The sequence below is a fragment of the Podarcis melisellensis genome, assembly GCF_964234715.1.
Source record: "Podarcis melisellensis genome assembly, chromosome: 13".
NCBI lineage: Eukaryota > Metazoa > Chordata > Lepidosauria > Squamata > Lacertidae > Podarcis > Podarcis melisellensis.
In genome coordinates, this window is record NC_138545.1 from 6,128,990 (window position 1) to 6,150,501 (window position 21,512).

General features: G+C 48.0%; 1 protein-coding gene and 1 long non-coding RNA gene across 2 annotated transcripts in view; one reads left to right on the top strand and one right to left on the bottom strand.

Moving 5' to 3' along the window:
• The window catches only part of LOC309355953, a 125,624-nt gene extending 115,287 nt beyond the window's left edge, over positions 1-10,337 (bottom strand). The window contains exon 1 of the long non-coding RNA XR_014162664.1: positions 10,249-10,337. This is a non-coding gene — a long non-coding RNA (uncharacterized lncRNA). The remainder of the gene's footprint in view (positions 1-10,248) is intronic.
• TGM1 (transglutaminase 1) overlaps positions 1-21,512 on the top strand; it is a 51,553-nt gene that overhangs the window by 2,859 nt on the left and 27,182 nt on the right. Inside the window, exons 2-3 of the mRNA XM_081886767.1 lie at positions 10,921-11,136; positions 15,201-15,392. Coding sequence (XP_081742893.1) covers positions 10,926-11,136; positions 15,201-15,392 — 403 coding nt within the window. The 5' untranslated portion in view covers positions 10,921-10,925. The remainder of the gene's footprint in view (positions 1-10,920; positions 11,137-15,200; positions 15,393-21,512) is intronic.

Genomic DNA, 21,512 nt, shown 5'->3' on the forward strand with positions numbered 1-21,512 from the left:
CAACAAAAATTATCAAGGCGGTGGCAGCCAGCTGGCAGCGGGGGGGGGGGGGAGACTGGGCACCCAAAACAAAAAAATTGTGGGTGCCCGCCCCCCAGCCCCCTGGAGTTGGCGCCCCTGCCATCTGCTGTGGATGCTTTAGTTGAGATATCTGACTCAGTTGCTGGTGTAGGGGTTTTGGTGGTGCTGAGGAAGAGGGCAAGCCGTTTTGGAGGAGGGGGCTCTCGGATAACCCCTGAGTTCTTGGGGTTCAGTGTGTTGAGTTTCAGGAAGCTCCTTGCATATTTATTTTTCTAATGGTTCGTTTCTGAATAGATGGGGCAGTTTGTTAGCTGCGGTTTCTGGCCTAGAAGCCCCCTCCGCCTGGTGTGATACCATGCGTCGAAAGAAACGTACTCTGCACACGCTCAGAAATGCTCTTTTCTTGGGTGAAGTTGCAGCCCCGTTTCTCTGACGGGGTTTATTTCTTTATTTCTTCAGTATGTGTGGATGTGTGGGCTCCTGTGACCGTCAATATTCACACTTTATACCGTATTTTATGCTGTTTTTTGTAGCATCAATTAAGTTTGTTGTTAGCTGCCCTGAGCCCGGTTTTCTGAACCGGGAAGGGCGGGGTATAAATAAAAAAATATTATTATTATTTATATTATAATATAATATTTAAAAAATAATAAGGCAGCACCCGGACGAAAACGAGAGCAGAGCATTTCCTTGGTCGACTTCCACTTTCTGTTCCTCTTTCCTGAGAGAAAAGGAGAGTTCTTGGAAGGGGGCCTCAAAGTTTAGTCCAAAAGCAAGAGAACCGCTTTGACCAGCATCCCTTCTAGCAGGGCTCCTGTGTGGCAGGCAGAAGTTCAACAGAGGCAGATTTTTTCCTCCCCAGCTGCACCTGTTGGATTTCTGCCTGCCGTGTCATTGTTCGAAGGCCTTGCGAGTGATGGGAGGGATATGGCAAGGCTGGACTGAGGACCCTGGAGTTCTTTACGAACCTCCACCTGCTGTTGGGAAAAGGATTGCAAGCCAGGACTCCTGGGTTCCCAGATTTGGCCCCGGGGCTTGTTTAGCTGTTGCTTCATTACAGCTAATGGCCCAACCAGAAACTCGGTTTCACCTGCTCCATCCAGCTGAACCGGCAAACCTCACCGTTCGCACACCTTGGCACCATCATTACCTCCACGGAGGCCGTCCCTATTGGCTACCTGGCCAGCAGGTGGGTGGGGCACCCTGGGAGATGAGCAACTTTTTCCTGGGAAGGGACATTCCCAAATCTCCAGTCCTCCCAACGCACACGCAAGTCCCTGGCCTCAGCTGCGCCTCAGCTCCTTCCTGCATTCTAGGCCCTGAGGACGTCCACCTGTTCAGCCACCCGGATGAGAGAGGAAATTAATTCTCTAGATCTCGCCCAGCGCGCAAGAGGGCCCCTGAGCATGGGCAGAGTGCTTTTCTTCTTGTGCAGGGGAAACTCAACCTGCAGCAGCCCTCCTCCCCACCTCTTAAGACTCCTGGGCTTGGTGGAACATCGGGAAGCTGCCTTGTAACTAAACGGATTCATCAAGGGCAGTGCTGCCCGTTCTGGCTGGCAGCAGCACTGCAGGACTGCAGAGAGGGGGGATTGCAGATGCCCAGCCACTGAGCCAGGGATGCGGGTGGCGCTGTGGGTTAAACCACAGCGCCTAGGACTTGCCGATCAGAAGGTCGGCGGTTCGAATCCCCGCCACGGGGTGAGCTCCCGTTGCTCGGTCCCTGCTCCTGCCAACCTAGCAGTTCGAAAGCACGTCAAAGTGCAAGTAGATAAATAGGTACCACTCCGGCGGGAAGGTAAACGACGTTTCCGTGCGCTGCTCTGGTTCGCCAGAAGCGGCTTAGTCACGCTGGCCACATGACCCGGAAGCTGTACGCCGGCTCCCTCGGCCAATAAAGCGAGATGAGCGCCGCAACCCCAGAGTTGACCACGACTGGACCTAATGGTCAGGGGTCCCTTTACCCTTTACCTAGCCACTGAGCCGCAGCCCTTGTTGAAGAAGACAAACACTGGGCTGCTGCTAAACAGACTTCCATCTTGATGCACCCCATAGTTGGAAGGGACTCCTAGGTTCATCTAGTCCACCCCCTGCGATGCAGGAATCTCAGCTAAAGCATCCATGGTTAAAAAACCTCCAAGGAAGGGCACAGACACAATTGGGCCCCAACAACTCCCAGGTGCTTGAAACGAGAGTCTAGCCCAGCACCCCAGGGAGTCCCTGCATTAATATCTTGCGAAATGCGTCTTTGTAGATAAGGATGTTAATATTTCTTCCCTGCCGACGTTCATCAAGGCTGCCACAAAGGTGTTTGTTAGCTCTCGGGTTGGCATAGGAAACCTTCGGCCCAGGACTCTGCGGTGTTACCCAAAGTGGCCTGGGCAGGATGTGTGCATGGCAGAGGTATTTCAAGCATGCTAACTGGTGGTCATGGGAACAAGCTCTTAAAGATAGCGGCGTTCCCAGCCGGCTGAGTGGAAGTTTAGAGAAAAAGGCAACCCAGCGACGGGAGGGAATGAGAGGTGTGTAAGCTGTTCTCCCACAACGCCGAAACTCGCAGACATCCAACGGAGCTGAATGTTGGGAGATTCGGGCATCACAAAGCAAAGTCTTTCTTCGCCCAGAGAGCAGTTGAGCTGCGGAACTCACTGCCACTGGACGCAGTGATGGCCACTCACTCAGATGGGCTTGAAAAGAGGATTGGCCTTAGAGAGAGAGAGAGTGCGCACTCAGGAATGGGGATCTGGCTGGCTGCTGTGAGGACAGAATGCTGGATACGTATTTATTTATTTCAGTCAAGAACCAGTTGAGATGCTGGACTCGATGGGCCTTTGGCCTGATCCAGACTCCAGACACTCCGTATATTAATTCTGAGCCTCCTCTATCCACTCCCATTGCCCCATGCTGCACGTTCCATGCTACCTAAGGCGTCGTTTGATAAATATTTGGCCACATTGTATGGAAAATAAGGCTACCGCCCTAGACAGCTATCCCAGATCGGAGGACAAAGGGTTCTGAATACTAGCCATTGACTAGGCCTTTGGCTTTTTCCCAGCAGATTGTAAGCTCCTTGGGGCAAGCTACTCTTGCGCTCGGCGAAGCTGATAAGGGCCCTATAGAAACAAACAAGGATAAAGATGTAAATTCCTGTGTGTGCCATCTTTAAAGGACCTGGGGCAGCTTCCCCCTTGCTCCCAGGCTCACCGTGCTGGTTTCGAGCGAGGCATCCTTGATCCAGCCTTGCCCCAAATGGTGCAACCTCCAGAGGGAGCACAACTCCCATCTGGAGGGCGCCAGGTTGGGGGACGCTGTATTTCTCTCAGGAACCTGCCTGTTGATGGAGGTGAGCCCCCAGAAATCCGGTGCTTCCACCTCTGGAAAGCACCGGAAGGAGCTTCCACATTTGAAAGTGGGTGGCTCCCAGATGCGGGGCCTTCTTTGTCGTGGCACCCCAGCTATGAGTTTCACTAACACCAGCGCCTATAAGGGAAAGGTTGGAATGTTTCCTTAGTGCCGTCTCTGTTGTCATTTGGGCGTCAGGAACAGTCTACGGTGTTTACACTTTCCAAAGCAAGTAAAGCTGTTTGCTTAATCATTATGGATATTGCTTTTTTAACGCCGCTTGAGCAGCAGGTTTTACGATGCCTCATTATGTTAACAGCCAACTGCGGTTTTAATTGTCAACAGGTTTATCTTTTTTAGCTTTTCGCTGGGGTTGTGCCAGGTGTCCTGAAGGCAGCGAGGAAGAGCAGAAAGGTCTAAAACAAACGAATAAAGTACATTTCGGGGGGCAGGAATATTCCACCCAGACCCGAGCCTTAACCTTTTCATGTGTGGATAGTTTTCGGAAAAGGATGGGCGGCGCAGTGTCAAAAAGCTGTGGCGAAAGGCAGACCCACACCGGTAGAGCAAGAGACTCTTAACCTCAGGGTCATGGGTTCGAGTTCAGCGATGGGCAAAAGATTCTTGCATTGGAGGAGGCTGGACTCGATGACCTTTGGTGTCCCTTCCAGCTTTACAAGTCCATGATCGCTGGGTGCAAAATAATAATAATAATAATAATAATGAATTTTATTTATATCCCACCCTCCCCAGCCGAAGCCGGGCTCAGGGCGGCTAACAACAATAAAGTGGTACAACATTCTAAAATCATTTCATTATAAAATTAATTCAACTCAAATTGATGGCAACCATTAGGCTAAAGTTCTGTGAAGACTGCGAAAGGAGGGAGTCAGGCTGTGCCCTGGCCAAAGGCCTCGTGGAACAGCTCTGTCTTGCAGGCCCTGCGGAAAGATGTCAAGCCCCAGTCTCTTGTGACAGAGCGTTCCACCAGATCGGAGCCACAGCCAAAAAGGCCCTGGCTCTGGTTGAGGCCAGCCTAACCTCTCTGTGGCCCGGGACCTTCAAGATGTTTTTATTTGAAGATCGTAAGTTCCTCTGTGGGACATGCCAGGAGAGGTGGTCCCGTAGGTACGAGGGTCCTAGGCCGTATAGGGCTTTGAAGGTTAAAACCAGCACCTTAAACCTGATCCTGTACTCCACTGGGAGCCAGTGCAGCTGGTATAGCACCGGGTGAATGTGATCCCGCAGTGAGGACCCCGTATGGAGTCTTGCCGCAGGAGTGGGTTTGTAAAAACAGCACCCATTGCAGGATCAGCTTGCGACAATAAAAAGCAAGGCATGTGTTGCGCAGGTGGCATCTCACGAAAGGCTCGCAAAAGAAACCTTGTCCGAAACCGTAGAGAGCTGCTACCAGTCTGTGTAGACAGCACAGGACAGAGTGGATCAATGGCCCGACTTATCTAAGCGTAGCGTGTTCTGACAGGCAGCAGCACCCCAAGCCCTCAGGCAGAGGTACGTCACCACCCCCGGCTATCTGGTCCTCTGGCCCAACTCAGAACAGTTCTTGTTGTTCCTGTGAGGTTTATCGCCCCCCTTTCCCCCTAAGCTATTATTCTTGGGAGCAGTATTTCAGACAGGCCCTTCCTGGAGATAACGGGGATTTCAACAGGGACCTTTCGCCTTTCCACTTCGCTGTGGCCTCTTCCCAAAGTCCTGTTTTCGACATGCAGGGAAATACCCAAAGCTTTGAACGGAGCCAATTCCAGCTTTACGAAAGCGTTTCTGAATTGTTCTCTCTCTTTCGCCATCCGGGCAGAGCGCAAGGACCTTCTGCCAACTCCTGACGTCTCTCCCTTCCTCCTTTGAAACATCTGTCCACATCTGGAGCGATGTCAGCTAGAGCAGAGGGCAGACGGGCAGAGGTTGCCCGGTATGTTCTGGGGCGCCCGCCCAGCCCTATTTTTGACCCTCGGATTTCCACATCCAGATATGAGGGCCCTCGTGTCCAAAGTCACCGGACAGCACCGCTGAGTCAGGAAATATTTGCACGCGAAAAGGGGAAGGGAGCCTGGAAAACAAAACAAAAACCCCAGGGATTAAGAGGTTGGGCATTGGATTTCAAGGAGGGAAATTACAGGGTGTCTGGCTTTCTGTGAGGGTCTGGGTCAGCACAGCCAAGATTTCGGGTTTCCCCCTAGACACATTCTTAGAAATGAGGTGGAGGAAGGGAGAGGGTCACAGCTCAGTGACTGAGCACCTTCAAAGCCACTTGCTTTCTCCAAAGAATTCTGGTAACCGTGGCTTGCTGGGAACTGTAGCTCTGTGGCAGATAAACTACAGTTCCCAAGCTTCTTTGGAGGGACGTTGTCTACTTTAAATGTACACTGTGTCCACAGCCTGTGAGCATTATAGCCAGAGCCTGTGCGATTCATAAAGCCAGGATCCTGCCTTCTCCAACTGGTGCCCTCCAGATATTTTAGTCCAGGGGTCCACAACCTAAGGCCCATGGGCCACAAGCAGCCCATGGGGGTCATTTTACCGGCTCACGAGCCGCCCCCAAACTGAGCTGCCCATTTGGCGAGTCCCCACGCGCTGCACAGATGCCAGAATCTGGCCCACAGAGGGGGCTCTGCGGCAGTGAACCGGCCCAGGCAAGGTAAGCCTTGCCCCTGTTTTAGTATATAGAAGAGGTCAGCAAACTTTTTCAGTAGAGGGCCGGTCCACTGTCCCTCAGACCTTGTGAGGGGCCGGACTATATTTTGGGAAGAAAAAGAATGAACCGATTCCTATGCCCCACAAATAACCCAGAGATGCATTTTAAATAAAAGGACACATGTAAAAACACGCTGATTCCCAGACCGTCCACAGGCTGGATTGAGAAGGCGATTGGGCCGGATCCAGCCCCCGGGCCTTCGTTTGCCTACCCATGATCTATAGCAACCCCCAGGCATGGCCAAAAGGGCTGTCCAGGGACTGGTCTCGGTCGAAATAGAACGTCTGTCCTTCTGGTACCCTCACCCCAGAACATTTAAGATGGCCTTGCCTAGCCTAGTCCCTATCCAGATGTTTGCAGCTGCATCCATGCTGGCTGGAGCTGATGGGAGTTGCAGATTAGAACATGTGGGGAAGCACCCAGTTGCCAAAAAACAGGTTTAGATCGAACAGGGAGACTGTGGTCTTGGATTCCACAGTCCTCTGGGATGGGAACAGTTGTTTTTTGCAGATTAGAATGAGGCCAGAGATGGCTTAGAGGGACGCCAATTTTGCCAATCCAGTGCTTTGCACTACAAGTCCCATCAGCACACACCCCAAAAAAACCAGGAGGGCACCAGGTTGGCAAACGTTGTGCTTGAACCGGTGGACCTCCAGTGTCAATGGACTCTGTGGCCACAGACACGCCATACATTTAGAGCACCGTGACTCCGCTTTAAACAGTCATGGCTTCCCTCAAAGAATTATGGGAGCTGTCGTTTGTTAAGGGCGCCACACCAAAAGTTGTCAGGAGACCCCTTCGCAAAACTACAATTCCCATGCTCCCTGTGAAGAGGAATTTTAAAAATAATAAATATTTTATTCTTTTTTGGCCAATGGAATAGGTTTGTCACTCAGCAATTATATTCCAATTCGACCAAACTAGTCACTTCCCACTCACCCAACATCGATTTTCATAACCCATATTGCATACAATTGTATTTTAAGGTTCTAATTTCCTCCTCTCCAGCATGTTTCTTAATATCGTCTGCTATTTTCTTGCACTTCAAACCCCCGTTGTGGCCTTCACGCACGGGAATTAACTTTTAATATAGACTAGGAAAGGTTTCCAGTCTTCTTTGAAAGATTTCAAATTTGTATATTCTTTCAGTGCCGTCAGTTTTGCCATTCCCCGTGAAGAGGGGTTGATTGTTTGTCCACTCTGGGAATTGTAGTTTGGGGAGGGAAGGGCGCTTTTAAATGTATGGCCTGAGTGAGGCCTGGCTCCCACCAGCCAGTGGTCAGTGGTCAAGGATGACAGTCGGTGACAGGGTGGATTTGATTTAAATCAAATCGATTTAAATCACTTGATATTTAACGACTTGATTTAAATAATTTTTTTTTTTTTTTACAGAAAGACTCATTCTTGCTGGTATCATCTTAATATTTACAACCAGGTTTCGTTTTCGGAATAATAAATTTTCAGAGTAGTTTTTACAGTTACCTCAAAAATTACAGATTTGGTTATACTCTTAGAAATGCATAGACTGGTCATTATGAAATTATTGTGAGGTTTAATAGATTAACTGTTTATAGTTGGACAACTTTTCTGCTGCACCTTATTGGAAGGAGAAAAATTATCATTTCTTTAATAACAGTTTAAACGATTTGTTTAACTAAAACAATAACATTATAGCATATGTATCCATGTTGGTTAACTGATGTGGTTAAACAATTTTTTTTTAAAAAAGAAACAACCTTAAGTTTTAGCAAACATGAAAAACTTGAAACAAATCCTTATTTCCTTATTTCCTGATGAATAACCTTTGGACTTAAATGTAACTTAAATAGAAAACTATCTTTAGAAGAATGGCAGATGATGATGATGGAATATGCAGAACTGGCAAAGCTGACTAGGAAATTCGGAAACCAGAGTGATCAAGCTTTTCAAAAAGACTGGAGTAAATTTGTACAACATTTGAAGGATAATTGTAAACATAGAACTACACTCCCAGAGTTGAATTAACAAGACTTGTAATGTTAATGAGTATTACCTTTTTGTATCTATTTAAAATTTGGGATCAATGGAGCATGTGAAATGTAAATTGGAAAAGGCACAAATGCTATAGTATAGAAATAAATTATGAAAACCATGAGAGGGGAGGGAGGGGAGTCGATTAGCTCATAAGAGCAAGAAGTAAAGTTAATAACAAGGTTGTATTTAAATACTATAAAATGGAAATTAAAAAATATATATTATTTTAAAAAATAGAAAGATTTTTCCTCCAAATTTTAAAAAACCAATTTAAATAAAAAAATCCAATTTGTAAAAAAAAATAATTTAAAAAAAATCTTTGATTTTCTTTTATCCACCTGGGTTGGAGATCAATCACCGTGCAAGGGAAAGCTGTGAAATAAAGCTGAGAGAGCAGATTGGAACGCAGAGAGGAATGTCGCTTTAAAGAAGGGCCTGGCCCTTCAAATGACTCTCACCTGAGCAGCATCTTCTGGCCATATAATCCTAGGTTTTCAGAGGCTGAGGAAAACACCCACAGGAAGTGACAAAGGTGGCTTAAAAATGAATGGCAGAGCTGGTGTTTAGCAGCGTCCCAGCCCTGGATAAGAATGTAGAGAGAAGCCAGGCTTGATGATGGAAGAGGCTTTAGAACAGAGTCATACTCTCACTCGATTTATTTGTGTACCAATACGTTTCCCTGGCTGCCAGGAGGAAAGCCAGGCTTTGTGGTTTCGGCTGGTGGCAGCCTGGGGTGGTTGCCACCTTTTCTTTCTGGCACGGTGCCTGTGCTCTTGACAGAGGCGTGGCAGTCCCACATTCAACAGGTGGTGTGGCAAGTTGGGGGAAACAGTGGCGTAGCGTGGGTTGTCAGCACCCGGGGCAAGGCAAGTAATTTGCGCCCCCTAACCCGTGGATTTGCGCCCCCTAACCCTAACCCTAACCCTAGATGTTGCGCCTGGTGCGGCCGGCCCCCCCTGCACCCCCCATGCTACACCACTGGGGGGAAACACCCCCTGTTGAATTTTGGAATTCCATGCCTTCTGTCCAAGGTATGAGAACCAAATTTCCACCCCCCAGGCTGAGCCTTAGAAGTTTGAAAGCCAGGACTTCTGAGTTGTCTAAGCTGGGAGGGAGTCTTTGCAGTTGGAGCAAAGGGGAACTCTGATTCCAAAATCGCAAAAAAGACTGCTATGTTTCTTCTGCAGATAGGAGGAAGTTTTAGTCTCTGTTAATTAATATTAATTAACGATTTGGTTGACCATCTGATAAGGGACCTGGCGTGTCGAAACGGGAAGAGTTAATTCAATATGCGTGCAGAAATTGATGGGTGGATATTGCGATGTTCTGTAAGGTTTGAAGATAAACTAGAATTAATTGGGGAATATGATGGGGAACCATCTTGGAGGGCGTGCGGGAAGTCAGATTTGGGGGGGGGGGGAATCTTAAATTTGTTCCGATTTGGAAAAACGTTAAATTTGTTTTGATTTAATTTGTTTTCATTAGTGACCAATTTATTTTTAAAAAACCAATAAAAAAAGATTTGCCAAGAGAACTCAGATTGCAAGCTCTGGTATCCCTTTCTAGTTTTGGAAGGGAAAATCCTGGGGGGGGGGAGCTGTGGGTCCCCCCCCCCACTGACATGGTGGTTCTGTAGAATAACTCCTGCCTCGGCCAAGGTGCTATCAGATAGCAAGGAAGACCCACCATCGCTGAAGGAGATATGGGGTTACTGTCCCAGGTGCTGTGCCAGCCTCTGAGAGCCAGTGTGGTGTAGGGGTTAAGAGCGGTGGACTCGTAATCTGGTGAACTGGGTTCGATTCCCCGCTCCTCCACATGCAGCTGCTGGGTGACCTTGGGCCAGTCACACTTCTCTGAAGTCTCTCAGCCCCACTCACCTCACAGTGTGTTTGTTGTGGGGGAGGAAGGGAAAGGAGAATGTGAGCTGCTTTGAGACTCCTTCGGGCAGTGATAAAGCGGGATATCAAATCCAAACTCTTCCTCTTCTTCTTCTTCTTCTCTGTCCTGGGCCTAGTAGTGAGTTATGGATGTGATGACTCTCTAGAATGCCCATTGCATGCTTCCCACACCGTTGCCAGCCTCCCAGCTGGGAGAAATAGGGTTTTTCTGCTGCTAAAATGCAGCTGTGTCTGGAGTGGAGTGAATAAAACAGTTGAGTACAGTGGTACCTCGGGTTACATACGCTTCAGGTTACAGACTCTGCTAACCCAGAAATAGTACCCTGGGTTAAGAACTTTGCTTCAGGGTGAGAACAGAAATCGCACGGCGCTAGCGGGAGGCCCCTGTAGCTAAAGTGGTGCTTCAGGTTAAGAACAGTTTCAGGTTAAGAACGGACCTCCGGAACGAATTAAGTACTTAACCCGAGGGACCACTGTAGTAAGAAAAGGTAAAGGGACCCCTGACCATTAGCTTCAGTCGTGGCCAACTCTGGGGTTGCGGCGCTCATCTCGCTTTATTGGCTGAGGGAGCCGGCGTACAGCTTCCGGGTCATGTGGCCAGCATGACTAAGCCACTTCTGGCGAACCAGAGCAGCGCACAGAAACACTGTTTACCTTCCCGCCGCAGTGGTACCTATTTATCTGCTCGCACTGGTGTGCTTTCGAACTGCTACGTTGGCAGGAGCAGGGACCGAGCAACAGGAGCTCACCCCGTTGTGGGGATTCGAACCGCCGATCTTCTGATCGGCAAGCCCTAGGCTCTGGTTTAACCCACAGCGCCACCCGCGTCCTGCCACTGTAGTACAGACTCGAAATTCTGCCCCCCGGAGCTACAGTGCCCCTAGTGCCGGGAAACGGCGTTGCATTCACGGTTTCTTCTCTTCCTTCTCTGCAGACAAGATGCCGGTGGCAGACACTCGCGGGGACGCGGGGCGATGGACCAATGTCAGTTATCGCGTGCGGCAGCCCAACCAGCCGGAGACCGGGCCCAGGAGGAAGAAGAGGAATTGGTTCCACAAATGCTGCGCCTGCTGCTCGGGCCAGGGGGACGACGACTGGGGTCCCTCGCCCGGGGAGGTCCCAGGAGCTCGGCGAGAGCCCGTTATCCGAGGTGAGATGCTTGGGCGAGGGTGTGTGAGACACTTGCCAGGCGAGAGAGCCGGGGTCAAATTAAAAGAATGTGCAGAGTGTGCAGACGTGTTTATTTATTTTTTAAAGATTATTTTTCTTAATTTTTCAACTTAACATTTTCAACAGTAATTCAACATACTTTCATATCTTATACCATTTATTTTTACTTCCATCAATCACATCTGAAAATTTCCCAATCTATTCACTTAATATACATTTCTTTTTTTCCTTTTTTAAAAAGATGTTTATTCATTTCTTCATTTTCGTTCACTACATACATCTCAAATTCTTAACATTTACTATATATTCCTTCCTCCCTCCCCTCCAAAAGTCCCCCCAACTTTCGTTTCTGGTTTGTTTCTATTTTCACCCGCTAACATCGAACCTTAAAAACATAAAAATAAAATTAAATACATCATCTTATTTCACTGTCTTCCAAACATTTTCTGGTGCTAATAATGTGGATATTTATTTAAATCCTGCCATCAAGTCTATTGCCTTTCTTTGTTTCTGCAAAGATAATATGAATGGTTCCCAATCTTTTTTCAAAGTCTCTGTTCTCTTTTTCTCTTAGTCTTTCTGTCATTTTTGCCAGTTCTGCATAGTTCATCCACTTCTTTTGCCATTGTTCTTTAGTTGGTATTTCTCCAGTCTTCCAATTACATTTCTTACTTCCACTATTACATTTAAATCTCATAACTAATATCTCTGTTCTTTCTATACTTTGCAAAGTTTGATATATTTTCCCTTACAAAACTTCTTGTAGTCCTACTAGCGTAATTTGTCGATTACAGTTGCTCTTCAAATAGTTCGTATATTTCTTCCAATCTTCTGTGAATCTCTGGTCCCGCAGGTTTCGAATCCTTCCTGTCATTTTATCTAATTCTGCGTAGTCCATTAATTTTGTCTGCCATTCTTCTTTCGTCGGGATTTCTTCTTGTTTCCATATCTGGGCTAACAATACTCTTGCCGCTGTTGTTGCATATAAAAACAATTTAACACCTTGGCTATTAATATCCGAGTGTGCAGACGTGTCTAAATCCAGCTACCTCGTCGTCGTCGTCATCCTTTTAATTTGTATACCGTCTTTCTATCTTACAATACCCAAAGCAGTTTACAAGCTGAAGAAACAAAGAATGTCCACCTTATAACAATCTAACGCAAGACAAAAATGTGATAATGAAACGTAACTTTAAAATAAGCAACCTACTTCAAGTAAAGTAGTGTTCAACAATCATTCGAATAACATAGAAGAATAATATCAGCATATAAAAATTAAACCGAAATCCACCCTTAACAGTTACAATAAATAATTTCTAAACTACAATCATCAATAAGACACCGGCAAGCCACAGAGCATAAAATAATACAATCCAAATTGAGAAGCAGGGACTAGAGGCAAGTGGAAGAAGGCCTTGCCTGCCTGATGAAGTCTCTGCCCTCCCCTTCTGCACTCTGATGCAGCTGCACAGATTTGGGGCTTCTCTCGAAGTTTTGAAATGGGAATTTATAGGAAGGTGTGCAGCTTTGAAAGAGAGCCTTTAAAACACACGTTTACAAAAAATAGAAGTTCATATGACTAAATCAGCCTTCACCAGCCCAGTACTATCCAGGTGTTCTAGACTACAACTCCCATGATAGGAGTTATAGCCCAGAACATCTGGATGGCGCCATCATGGGAGGTGTAGCCCAGAACATCTGGACGGCGCTATCATGGGAGGTGTAGCCCAGAACATCTGGACGGTGCCATCATGGGAGTAGTAGCCCAGAACATCTGGATGGCGCCATCATGGGAGTTGTAGCCCAGAACATCTGGACGGTGCCATCATGGGAGTAGTAGCCCAGAACATCTGGATGGCGCCATCATGGGAGCTGTAACCCAGAACATCTGGACGGTGCCATCATGGGAGTAGTAGCCCAGAACATCTGGATGGTGCCATCATGGGAGCTGTAACCCAGAACATCTGGACGGCGCCATCATGGGAGGTGTAGCCCAGAACATCTGGACGGCGCCATCATGGGAGGTGAAGCCCAGAACATCTGGATGGTATCATCATGGGAGGTGAAGCCCAGAACATCTGGATGGTGCCGGGGTGGTGTAAGCGCTGGGGACAGAGATCTCCCCTCTTGTCTTCTATAATAATAATAATAATAAAATTTTATTTATATCCCGCCCTCCCCAGCCGAAGTTTAGTCACTAAAACAATAGTGACTGATAGTGTTTTGACACGTGAACCTTATTGCCAATATTTTAAGAACCCTTCTCTCTTCCCCGAATGGAGAAATCCGCTGGCAATCCTTCTGCATAATTGTTTGCAATGCATCGGAATAAATTCTGTACCCTTCGATGGGTTTCTTCTGTACTCCTTCCGTATGTTTTCAGGGCCTCCCTGTTTCTAACAAAGAGTCTCGCCAGGCGAGATGTTGACATCGGTCAACGGTGTGATGCGGCAACAGAAAAAGCTAACACAGTTCTGTGCTGCACCAGATCAGGGAAGTCATAGACCTGTTCTGTTCTGCCCTGGCCGGACCCCAGCTGGAATATTGTGTCCGGTTCTGGGCGCCCCAATTTAAGAAAGATATTGACAAGTTGGAACGTCAGTTCCCTCCAGCTGAGGTGGGGGGACTCAATTTCTCTGGCAGAGGTGGGGTGGCCATCTGTCAGAGATTCTGTATTGTTAATAAATGTAGTCTTATTGATTTCCAATATATAAATTACAAAAGAGACAGAAAGGTACAGAAACAAAACCCCAACTCTCTCCACTCCAGGACGGATCAATCTATTATTGTTATTTTTTTAAATGTATTTACTTGGTTTTTCAACTTAAAATTTTACAGAGATATATCAAACGTAAATCATAAACACAAGATTCCAAGGAATCTCCTAGACTCCTATCCTCCCCTTTGTGAGTCCTATTAATCATTTCCTCCTGCATCTTTTATGATCGTCCAAACCCTTCACCTCTTTCGTTATGTCCAGAATTCATCCTTAAACTACAAGGGATATCCTACTAACGATTTTAACCGTTAATCTAGTTAAGTTTGCCCAAGTCCAATCTGTGATTTCGGGAGCTGCCAGTCTTCAGCATTGCCAGTAAAGTGTTTCATAAAAGGATGCCATGTTTTGACAAAATCGCCCAGATTATGTGTATTATTTGATGTGCGTATTCTCTTGGTTAATGTTAGCAGTGCCGGATTTATGTATAAGCTAAACAAGCTATAGCTTAGTTCCCCACTCTCTTGGGGGGGGGGGCAAAAAAAAATTAAAGGGAAAAAACCCCTGGATGTACATTTCCAAAATATAAGATATAAAACAAATAAAATAAAACAGGCATCGCCAAACTCGGCCCTCCAGAAGTTTTGGGACTACAATTCCCATCATCCCTGACCACAGGTCCTGTTAGCTAGGGATGATGGGAGTTGTAGTCCCAAAATATCTGGAGGGCCGAGTTTGCCTACGCCTGAAATAAAACCTACATACAGCAACAGGGTTTTGTGTTGTGCAGGCTCCTGTGATGTAAGTCATGGGCCCTGCCTGCTAGCCTGCTCCCTAAAATATCACTGGTTTGCTCCTTTCTATATACAGGGTGCCTATATTCTGCGTGGACTGGTTGCATGGCAACAGGGGCAAATGGCTTGAGATACCTATTAGGTCCATAAAGGACCATATATTCAACCCAAAAAAACAGCGACAATTTGTTGTTGACAAAGGACAGCTGGACATATAAAGGGCCCCATTACCTTCAGTACCTGAGGGCCTCATCAAACCTAAATCCGGCCCTGAATGTCAGAGAGTTTTTTAGGCGGAGATTTCTGCATTGCAGGAGGTTGGACTAGATATAACAATAACAATAATTTATTATTTATACCCCGCCCATCTGGCTGGGCTTCCCCAGCCACTCTGGGCGGCTTCCAACAGAACATTAAAATACAGTAATGCATCAAACATTAAAAGCTTCCCTAGACAGGGCTCCCTTCAGATGTCTTCTAAAAGTCTGGCAGTTGTTGTTCTCTTTGACATCTTTTCCTTCCTCTCTTGAGCAGAGGGCATGCTGGTGGTCAGCGGCGTGGACCTGATGAGCGGCCGATCCAGTAGCAACTGCCGGGCCCACCACACAAACGAGTTCGAGTATGAGAATCTCATCCTCCGTCGCGGCCAGCCCTTTGACATGAAGCTCCAGTTCCGCCAGCCGTACGACCCCGAGGAGCACCGCATCTGCCTCGAGTTCCTCATCGGTGAGCGTGCCGAGAAATGGAGGGATATCTGGCTGTCAGTCACGGGGGGGGGGGGAGTAGGGCGGGGGCCTTCGCTACTGTTAAACAGAGCTGCTGAGTTTGGAGGAACTAGGCGAGACGGAAGCAGGCCACAAATAGCCGTCCGATGTTCTTCAGCACACCTCGGTGTTGTTCAAGTAACTCTGCTTTTTCTCCCAGTTGCGGAATCCATTGCCATATTGTACAGTGCTACCTTGGTTCTCAAACTTAATCCGTTCCGGAAGTCGGTTCCAAAACCAAAGCGTTCCAAAACCAAGGCGTGCTTTCCCACAGAAAGTAATGCAAAACGGATTCATCCGTTCCAGACTTTTCAAAGCAACTCCTAAAACAGTAATTTAACATGAATTTTACTATCTAACGAGACCATTGATCCATAAAATGAAAGCAATAAACAATGTGCGGCAGTCACACAACCAGTCCATCAGTAACTGAACTGGGTTGCGCACAGTCACAAGAGCAAAACAAAAAAGCCACAAAAACGCAAGATAAATAGCAAAAACAGACAGACCTCAGCATAACACTCAAAATGGAAGCGTGGCACTCAAAACGGAGCACGTCCGGCTTCCGAAAAATGTTCGCAAACCCAACACTTACTTCCGGGTTTGCAGTGTTTGGGTTCCAAGTTGTTTGAGTACCAAGGGACCACTGTATAGGGTTGATGCCTAGCTTAGGGAGGTTCGAAAATGCACAAGGGAGGTGTCTAAATGGACCTCCTTCTTCTTGGGAAGTGAGGATGGGTGAGAAGAGGGCTGTTGTTTTCGTTCCCCGATGATGGGCTTCCCGGAGGCATGTGTCTGAATGTATAGAGGGGCTGATCTAGTATAAGGTTGCCAGACGTCCCCGTTTCCCGGGGACAGTCCCTGGATTTACAAATCAGTCCCCTGACAAAAGTTGAAAAGTGTCCCCTGATTTATTGAAAAAAATCTGGTAACCTTAATCTAGCAGGCCTGCCCTGGTGCATATTTTTTACAGGAGCTTGTACCCCTCTTTGCGCAAATAATATTCCGAGCAGAGAATGTAAGTTCCCCGTGGTGCAAATCATGATGTTTATGTTTTATGCCTAACACAAACAGCCTCAAAAAGCTCAGGAGTGGGGTCTCCAGAGTGGGGTCCCAGGCTTGCACCGCGAGGGGGTCACTTTGGTGCTGCTACCTCAGCAAAAACAACGCAGGAGGCAGCAGCTGGGAGTTCTGGGTCTCTGCAGCCACAGCAGACGCTGTGATTCTCCAGCGGTTTGACCCTTGGAGGTGCACTCCATTGCCTCTCAAGACAGATCTCAACAATGACTTCACACAGCCCAGGTTCCTGTGATTTTAAAGTGTGGTGTAGTGGTTAAGAACGGTAGATTCGTAATCTGGGGAACCAGGTTCGATTCCCTGCTCCTCCACATGCAGCTGCTGGGTGACCTTGGGCCAGTCACACTTCTCTGAAGTCTCTCAGCCCCACTCACCTCACGGAGTGTTTGTTGTGGGGGAGGAAGGGAAAGGAGAATGTGAGCCGCTTTGAGACTCCTTTGCGTAGTGATAAAGCGGGATATCAAATCCAAACTCCTCCTCTTCTTCTTCTCGCAGGGCAGGGAGGGGGTCAAACTCGATGACCCTCTACCGATCTGTTTTGCTGCGATCCCAAGCTTCAGAGATGAGCCAAAACGCTCAGCAGGGCTTTGCTCAGCTGCCCTAAGTGAAGCGAGGTTGCTTCTGAGCATGTGCAAAGTGCCTTTCCCTCTCCTTCCCATTCTCACCCACACCAAACATTTCTTGGTCAGAAAGTACAGTAACCAGGACAGGGTTGAGATGCTTCTCAGCATCCCACAAATTTCACTGAGGCCACGGCTGCAGTGTTCCCTACGGCCACGTTCTTGTCAGCCGAGCCGCAGGCAGAAATTCACCGGGTGAAGCTTGGTTCTCAGCCTGCCCTCTTGGATTTCTGCCTGCCCTCCCCTTAGCAGCACAGTTGCACTGGGGCTCTGCAGCCAAGAGCTTTCGCTCCCAGAGGACGTGTCCCGTTTAGTGGCGGAACTGGTCTGTGCTCCTTATCTGCTCAAGTGGGCGAGGAATGTGGCTCTCAGCGTCCCGGGACGCAGTTGCTAAACTTTGCTCGGGAGCGCAGGGTTTGGTAGCGGGGATGGGCTGGCAGGCAGCTTGTTTTCTTGGCTTCCGGCCCAGCCGTTCCCATAATTAAGCATTCGTTTCCCCCCACCCTAACACCGCCATTCTGTTCCTCCTTGCCTGAGATTAAAAAACAGAAAACATCCCACCCTCTGATTAGCTTGCAAGGCCGGCCGCCTCTGTAATTTCTTGGGTTCGGGGGCCGGGGGGGGGGGCCTTCTTCATTCCAAAGCATCTGCTGGGAGGTGAACGTGCTCCTTCGAACGGCCCACCCAGAATCACAATACGGCCCCCTGCCCTCAGAGAGGGCAGACGTGGCGTTTTAGGAGAGGCACATTTTTGAAAAGACGTAAGAGGTGGTTCGCAGAGGTCAAGTACTTGCTCTGTATGCAGAAGTCCTGGGTTCGATTCCTGACATCTCCAGGTACAACTGCGGAACTAATAATAATAATGATGATGATGATGATGATGATGAGTTATTTATACCCCCTCCATCTGGCTGGCTTTCCCCACTCTGGGCAGCTCCCAGCAGAATACAGTGGTACCTCTGGTTACGTACTTAATTTGTTCCGGAGGTCCGTTCTTAACCTGAAACTGTTCTTAACCTGAAGCACCACTCTAGCTAATGGGGCCTCCTGCTGCTGCTGTTGCTGCCTCCGCCTGATTTCTGTTCTCATCCTGAAGCAAAGTTCTTAACCTGAGGTACTATTTCTGGGTTAGCAGAGTCTGTAACCCGAAGTGTATGTAACCCGAGGTACCACTATATTAAAAACATGATAAAACATCAAACATTCAAACTTCCCTGAACAGGGCTGCCTTCAGATGTCTTCTAAAAGTCAGATAGTTGCTTATTTCCTTGACATCTGGTGGGAAGGCGTTCCACAGGGCGGGCGCCACCACCGAGAAGGCCCTCTGCCTGGTTCCCTGCAACCTCGCTTTTCGCAGGGAGGGAACCGCCAGAAGACCCTCAGAGCTGGACCTCAGTGTCCGGGCAGAACGATGGGGGTGGAGACGCTCCTTTGGGTATACTGGGCCGAGGCCATTTAGGGCTTTAAAGGTCACTGGTGGTCGGAAACCCAGGTCACATAGAATCAAAGAATTTAGTCCAACCCCTGCAAGGCAGGAATTTTTTACCCGACGTGGGGCTCGAACCCTTGACCCTAAAGAGCCTCGTGTTCCATTGACCAAGCTATGGGCCAACGACCGCACCATACCTTTAAAGCACATAGCTCCCCCGCCGAGGAATCCTGGGAACTGCAGTTTACCTGTCGCAAAGCTACGAGTCCCAGCGCCCGGAACAAACAGCAGTTCTCAGGAATCCTTTGGGGGGAAACCATGTGCTCTTTCTTAAAAGCAGAGGTTGGCTAGTGATCTGTCGGGGTTTCTTTAGCTGACACTCCTGCAGGGTTTGACTAGATGGGGAGCCCTTCGAACCCCACAGTTGTCTGAAATGAGCTTGGAGGGTTTGGTGTGGATGTGGCCTCTCTCAGAGGAGGGCTGGATGGATGGTCAAATAGTGAGATGTGATGTCAGATAGTTCCTACTTGGTGACTTCCTTGACTTTTTTCTGGCCCACGTAGGACCGGTCTGGATAGTTAGCCTTGGTGAAGACTTGACGTTTTCGTCCCCCCAAAAGTTTTTGAGTTTCTGCTGAAATGAGGCTGCATTTTAATGTTGTATTTTAATCTTGTTTTTAAGTTGTATTTCAATCAATTGTTTTAGATTTGGTTACAGATAGGTAGCCGTGTTGGTCTGCCATAGTCAAAACAAAACAAATTTCCTTCCAGTAGCACCTTAAAGACCAACTAAGTTATTTCTTGGTATGAGCTTTCGTATCTGAAGATGTGTGCATGCACACGAAAGCTCATACCAAGAAATAACTTAGTTGGTCTTTAAGGTGCTACTGGAAGGAAATTTGTTTTGTTTAGATTTGGTGTTAGCCGCCCTAAGCCCAGTCTTGGTGGGGAGGGCGGGGTATAAATAAAATTTATTATTATTATTATTATTATTATTATTATTATTATTATTATTATTCCTCAACCCCATGCTCAGTTCCCAGGGAGCAGAGAAGGGGCACAATTCAGGGCAGGGGTCACCAACGGGAGGGGGGGCTTCCACTGGCTACGGCCACGGACTACCCCTCTATTCGGCATTGGTCAGGCCCCGCCTGGAAAACTGTGTCTGATTCTGGGCGCTTTAATGAGGATATTGACAAGCTGGAACATGTGCAGAGGAAAGCGACCGGGACGATCGAAGGTCTGTGAAAACAAGCCTTATAAGGTCCGGTTGATGTAGTTGGAGATGTTTAGCCTGGAAAAGAGGAGATATGATCATCATCTTCTCAGGGGCTGTCACATGGAAGATGGAGCAAGCTTGGTTTTTTTCCCCCTGCTCTGGAGGGCAGGACTCGAACTCATGGCTTCAAGTGTGACAAGAAAAGAGATTCCGACTCAACATCAGGAAGAAATTTCTGGCAGTGAGAGCTGTTTGACAGGGGAATGGACTCCCTCGGGAGGTGGTGAATTCTCCTTCCTTGGAGGTTTTTAAGTGAAAGCTGGGTGGCCATCTGTTATGGATGCTTTAGCTGAGATTCCTGCATTGCAGGGGGTTGGACTAGATGACCCCAGCTCTGTGATTCCCTCAGCCATTGCTTGGAGGTAATGTGAGTTGCTGGTCCCATCACCTCCTGGCAAATAGAAGGGGAAGAAATGGAGGCAGTGAGAGATTTTACTTTCTTGGGCTCCGTGATCACCGCAGATGGCGACAGCAGCTACGAAATTAAAAGACACCTGCTTCTTGGGAGAAAAGGAATGACAAACCTAGACAGCATCTTAAAAAGCAGAGACATTAGCTTGCCAACAAAGGTCCGTATAGTTAAAGCTCTGGTTTTCCCAGTAGTGATGTATGGAAGTGAGAGCTGGACCCTAAAGAAGGCTGATCGCCCAAGAATGGATGCTTTTGAATTCTGGTGCTGGAGGAGACTCTTGAGAGTCCCATGGACTGCAAGAAGATCAAACCTCTCCATTCTGAAGGAAATCAGCCCTGAGCGCTCACTGGAAGGACAGATCCTGAAGCTGAGGCTCCAGTTCTTTGGCCACCTCATGAGAAGAGAAGACTCCCTGGAAAAGACCCTGATGTTGGGAAAGATGGAGGGCCCAAGGAGAAGGGGAGGACAGAGGACGAGATGGTGGGACAGTGTTCTTGAAGAGACCAGCATGAGTCTGACCAAACTGCAGGAGGCAGTGGAAGACAGGAGTGCCTGGCGTGCTCTGGTCCAGGGGGTCACGAAGAGTCGGACACGACTAAACGACTAAACAACAACAATGTGAGTTGCAGGCTAGCAAGACCTGAAGGGCATTGCATTGTCTCCCTCTGGATTGGAGAGATGATCGGCTTTTTGACCAGTGGGGGAGCTTCTACTTTGCATGCAGATAGTCCCAGATTCAATCCTAGGCATTTCCAGGTAGGCCTTGCCTGAAACCCCAGCGTGGTGCTGCCAGTCAGAGCAGGCATCTCTGAATTAGATGGGCTGGGGTTCTCACTGCACGAGGAAAGATTCCTCTGTCCCTTCCTATTGATGGTGAAACACGGAGCGGCCATGTTTTGCAGGTAGATCTGAGATTTAGTTTATGGTGTCACCGCTGCAGCCTGGAAGGCAGGAAGAGGGAGGCGATGAAAGGGACCTCTGAGCAAATGCAGAGTTCTCTCACTGCTGGAGAGACTTCTCAACCCAAAGACCCCGGAGGGTCCCAGTTACTGATAGAATAGATAGTCTGAGCTGATGATACCGTATTTTTCGCCCCATAAGACGCACCAGACCACAAGACGCACCTAGTTTTTGGAGGAGGAAAACAAGAAAAAAAATATTCTGAATCTCAGAAGCCAGAACAGCAAGAGGGATCGCTGCGCAGTGAAAGCAGCAATCCCTCTTGCTGTTCTGGCTTCTGGGATAGCTGCGCAGCCTGCATTCGCT